Here is a 5,711-nt window from a genome sequence, read left to right on the forward strand (position 1 = left end):
ACCGGCAGGTGATTTTTGTGCATGAAATGTGTTCAGACAACTTTGCAGAAATTCGCATCATAGAGCTGGTAAAAGTTTCGAGGGGAGCATAGAGCATGAATCTGTAGTTATTTAACATGAATAAAGTGTATGTTTTGTAAGTGCAGTAACAGTGTGAGTATTTTTAATTAATTTCTGTTCGATGCTTATTCAGGCCTGCAGCCTATGGACGGCCTCTACTGTTGTTCAACACCTATAAGAACTTCTGACAAAGAAACATCGACGCGTATAATGTTGCCGACGATTCTTAACCGACGCTACGCGGTTCACAACATCAACGCCGCGTTACTCTGCAGGGTAATTGGCTCACCTTCTGCTGCAGCTGCCTGAAGGAGATCATGGCTACTTTCTTGGTTACGGGGCTGTCGTGAATGATGGCGACCTGGTTACCGAAACCACGCTCGACGTGCCGATCCACAGCATTGTAGCAGGTGTTCATCTCGCCTCCGACGAACCTATCGACACACGAGTAAAAGCAACGAGTTGCTTAATAAAGTGATTACGTCACCGTAAATAGTAAAAGTAAAAAAACAAATTTCCACTTTTTCACAAAATGTAAGTAATTCTGTTCACTTTTTACGGTTAAATTGCTGCATTATTCTTCCTATTTTACTATATTGTTTGATGTAAACATACACTCGTGACTCATACATATAGCCCATAGCAAGCAATTAATGTCACGATCATAATATCGTCCAGGTTTTTTGGATTTTTAACTAGTTGAGAAACAATCTCATCAGGTAAGAATTTGACGATACATTTAGTCCCGTTAGTACTTACTTTTAATGTAAAAAAATGGCAACAAAAATTTTACAAATATACACCATAGAAAATTCGTGACGTAGTCAATTTAAATCCTACTCGACATCAGAAACTGGCTCATTACGACTCATTTCATACGTCACTCCTAAGCATTTTCGATTTATGATTAATTCAATTAATTCGATTTACGATTAATGGATACACAGCAGAACAGCACATGCTTGTTTGGGATGCTGCCTTCTGCAAAACAGGAAGAAAAGGTACGCAGTGTCTCAGTCCCATTCAATACCATCGCAAATGCAATACCCTACGTCAAAGTCACATGTACTGCAAAAGATATTCAACTTCACTTCACCAGCCACGAGAACAAAAGGTCACACGACGAGATATAACATCTACAACATAGAAATAAGTAGGCTTATGTAGCAGCAATAAATTGAAGATAGAAATACGAGAATGCAGAACAGAAATCCGCAAGACGTTCCAGCAAGCCTACATGCTATGGAAAAAGGAGGTAAGGTGGGAAGATATATATAAAGAACAGGGGAACGGTTACGATGACGCGCACGCTCACCACTGAGTGAAGGGAGAATCGGAATCATCAAGAACCTTGTCCCACTTGCGGAACCAAGTCAACTTCTCCGCCTGTTCGCCCCAGAACTCGTCCGGATGGTCGATGGCGCGCTTGAACACTCTCTCGTACTCCGCAGAGTGGAAACGTCTGTGCTCCTCACCGTATGCTTTCATGTGGTCCTGGTGAGACTCAGAACTGAGCGCCTCTCCTCTGCAAATGTAAGGCTGGCTGGTCTGAGTAGGTATCACAAAGGCATGCGATGTCATCACCATTTTTCTTGATGAGATTTAGCGAAGGGCTATAGTTCTAGAGCTAGATGAGGTTAAGACCTACTTTAGTACAGCAGTCAAAAATAAATTTTAGTAACTCGATCTTATGCAGGGAAGGTTATGTAAGTACACTTACCTTGTGGCTGCAACCAGCGGCAATTTCTGGTGCTGTAGTATTTGTGAACATTGCCGCAGTTGAATAGCGTTAGAAGACTTCAAGCCGCGTACAAATCGCGTGGCGAATGCCATATTCCTGTAGTGCGAATGCATTTACAGCGGAGCGGAACTGGCATGAGATGCTCCAGCTAATGCAAAAAGCTGTATGCAAACAAATACAAAAACTTTACAGACCACACAGTGGCACATCTAAAGCGGGGTTGGGGATTGCACCAGTTCAGCCACTGACTATAAAATAATGTTATGATACTAGCAGGGAAAAAAATATAGTTTATTTTTCGGGGGCTACTTTTCAAGCTCGCGTGCATGAAAATAGCACTCTAAAATTTGGTTTGCATTGAACTCTATGCAAATTTACGGGGGTTCTTTTTGGCATTTCGGGGGCTAAATTGCCCCCGTGTATTTTTTTCACTGGATACTAGTAAAATGTGGCCAAAAATAAAGTCAGTCTGCAGGCTGGGAATGCCACCGGACCAAATTAACATAGCAACGCGCGTTCCTCGTGCACGCCTTCACTCAAATATCAACACCCCCGTCTCCTGAAAACTAGAGTCGCCCCGTTACCGATATCAAAATCAGTGTTGTAGGTCTCGAGGCCGGTCTTCGTATGACTCGTGTCTCTGTGTTTTCGGCTGACTATACACTTTCGAATGTCTGCAATGCACTGTTGCAGTGTATACGCGCATTACATACATTGTATAAATCGACAAAATGATGACTTAATTACGCGTAAGTCGTCATTTTCCTAAGTACGTAGGTCTCGAGGCCGGTCTTCGTATGACTCGTGTCTCTGTGTTTTCGGCTGACTATACACTTTCGAATGTCTGCAATGCACTGTTGCAGTGTATACGCGCATTACATACATTGTATAAATCGACAAAATGATGACTTAATTACGCGTAAGTCGTCATTTTCCTAAGTCGACACAAATATATGCTGGTCCCAAGTGTCGTTAAGCAATTTTACTGTACTTTCTATTTCATGCAAACAAGTGACAGCTAGATCCATGGGGTAGGAGACCCCCCCCCCTTTTGAACAAACACATACATATAGAAGTGAGTGGCCTTGTCGGTCTGTGCCCCCCTTTTTTTAATCAAAACTGGACTCGGACTCGGGTGGTGTTGACTCGGACTCGGGTGGCGCGGACTCAGGGGGTGCGGACTCGGACTCGGACTCGGGGGGGGGGGGTGCGCGCGGACTCGACTATACAACACTGATCTAATTACGACGACCGATAATACGTACGACACACCAAGTTCAACAGATAAACAAGCTCAGATTAGCTGGTCCCACGCACAGCTAGTGAGCCACTACTCCAAGAAACGGTATTTTCAAGGTTAGAATAACATGTGTATATTGACGTTATTCACACAGCATGGTCGGGTTAGTGAGACTGTGAGCCACATACAGCCACAGGCACAGGCACTTCGAACGTCTCAATTAAAAAAAAGAAGGTAAATAAACACGAAATGTATTTACTACCAAAGTCTTAACCCTACTCTATTTCGCCTATTATTGCCGATAATTACCCGTAAATGGATGTCAAATGCTCATCTGCAACACACAAACGCACACCGCACGACCGTCCTGTGCACAAACAACATGAAAAAGACTATTAAAAGAGAGTCTGTCTCTGCTCTGAACTGAAGAAGATCAACAAAGTGTAGAAACAGTCGTGCGTACCCATCTAACCCCCAGGCACCCAAGGGCGGAGGGCGACGGTAGACTGGTACTCGCTCCCACCTCGATTATTCGATGGGTGCCGAGCCTAAGCCGAGAAGTGGGACCGGGTACCAGTCTAGGAGCGACGGCTCGCCTGATTTTTTACCCTAGGTTAATCCAAACTCCACGACAGATGGCGCTCTCGCTCTGGCTCAATTCTACCAGAGCACATAAATCACCTATGAGCACATAATAATTATTATGAGCACATAATAATAGGTGATTTATGTGCTCTGATTCTACTGATTATTATCCTGAGTGTGGGAAGCACTGGTGGGAAGGGGCACTGCATGCAGTTTGAGGTTAATCAAGAACATAGGGCTCTAGTGAGCGCTGCCATTGGTTGATACAAATCACGTGCCTAACCCTAACCCTATTTAAACAAATATATTAAAAATTAAATTTTTAATTATTGTAAAAGTTAATTGTTGTTATTAAATTATTGAAAAAATAGATAAATGGATAAAGATAGAAAAATACAGAAAACAGAAAAATAATAAAAAACGGATGAGATTATATATATATATAATATATAGGAAAATAATCACGCGGGCGGCGTGATAATCTAATAATAGAATTGCTCTGAGAATATATACATATATGTATTAAATGATGTGATAATATAATATTATTTATAATTACAATAATCATGCTATATGCGATACTTATGTATATATTGTCTGAATTGTCTCATCAACAACAGAAAGCTATAATACAAGTGATGCTTTACGTCGTAACTCCACAGACTAACGGATACATAGTCTGTGGTAACTCGTAAGGATATGGGTAATTATGACAGCAGATCTCCAGCAGATCACTATTAACATTAGCTCTAGTACTATAGCCCGCGTTCAGTAACTGCCGCGTCGTTTGAGTCATGGACCTCTTTGAGAACATGGTAAAATCTCCGGACCCCTCTCCAGAAAAATGCACATAAACACGTAATTTTGCATGCGCCTCGTTCACCGACCCCTGAAGCCCATCCACGTACCCCAAAGGTGTCCATAGACTCCTGATAGAGGGGAACCCAGGGCGTGATGCTGCGAGCAAAGTGAATATTATAAATGGGAGTTTACCAAGCACACGTACTTGTCAGCCACGACCGACTCCGGTTTGAACGTTTAAGAACGGCCGAAGAAAATTGTCTTTGCAGTCAACGGCGACCGACGTCGGGGCGCCTTTCATAGCTGGGAATCGTGACGCGATGCTGCGCGCAAAGTAAAGCATGTAGATTAGATTTTACCATGCACCCGTCACCCGTGCCGTCGGCCCGCCCGCGACTAGTTTAAACGTTTCAGAATGTATATATCTATGTAAACATATAGGCGGTCTGAACCACCCGGTTCACAGCAATTCACACGCACCCCTGAACGCAATGTCGAATGAGACCATCGACAGGGGGAAAACTTTACATAGAATTCCTACAGAGGGCGCGGCAAGATCATTTCATGGCGATGATCGAAATGTTTGTTTACGATTTGGTAGGGCGTAGGGACGCAGACAACCGCTCGAGCCGCCGTCGTTTTAGTCGTCTTTGTAAGGTAGGTAGGTCTAGTAGTATATTTGTTTGTTGGTGGTGCTAATACTAACCAGAATATGGCGACATATTAATTATAGCTAATCAGTTGACATATTTCGTGCGAAATGCGTTTATGTCAACTGTTAAGTTAGCGTTGCTAGTACCGGTACTGGCTCGTATCAAATTTGAACAATCACCAACATGCGCTGTTGGTAGGGCGGTGCCCTTACTGATGCTATTCGCTTCACGTTACTCCTTCCCTTCTAAACGTGGATCTGTGCAACACTTGGCCACGTGTCGACTCGCGGCTAGGGCCTGCATACCTTCCAACTCCCATTGGTTGATACAAATATAGTTAATTTTTTAAATTAAATTGTAATTAGTGTTAGGGTTAGGGTTAGGGTTAGAGTTAGGGTCACAATTTAATGCACCATAAAAGTTTTATTAAAACAGGAGTTTCAGGCACGTGATTTGTATCAACCAATGGGATTTGGGAGGTATGCAGGCTTTAGCTGCGAGTCACGTGTCGTAATCGTTGCGAGTCACAGATTTTGGTTAATTTTGCGATTATCACTGTGAGCACTGTATAAAACCATGGGCGTGAGTGTGTGCGCGCGTGCGTGCGTGCGTGCGTGCGTGTGCATGTGTG

General features: G+C 43.2%; 1 protein-coding gene across 1 annotated transcript in view; it reads right to left on the reverse strand.

Annotated features, from left to right (window-relative positions):
• LOC106813744 (acyl-CoA synthetase short-chain family member 3, mitochondrial-like) overlaps positions 1-3,394 on the reverse strand; it is a 19,940-nt gene extending 16,546 nt beyond the window's left edge. The window contains exons 1-4 of the mRNA XM_014817962.1: positions 3,351-3,394; positions 1,781-1,962; positions 1,376-1,585; positions 350-494 (exon numbers count right to left, since the gene is read on the reverse strand). Of these exons, the coding sequence (XP_014673448.1) occupies positions 350-494; positions 1,376-1,585; positions 1,781-1,914 (489 nt within the window). The 5' untranslated portion in view covers positions 1,915-1,962; positions 3,351-3,394. The remainder of the gene's footprint in view (positions 1-349; positions 495-1,375; positions 1,586-1,780; positions 1,963-3,350) is intronic.
• Positions 3,395-5,711: the final 2,317 nt, after the last annotated feature.

The sequence above is a fragment of the Priapulus caudatus genome, unplaced genomic scaffold (genome assembly GCF_000485595.1).
Source record: "Priapulus caudatus unplaced genomic scaffold, Priapulus_caudatus-5.0.1 Scaffold818, whole genome shotgun sequence".
Classification (NCBI taxonomy): Eukaryota; Metazoa; Priapulida; class Priapulimorpha; order Priapulimorphida; family Priapulidae; genus Priapulus; species Priapulus caudatus.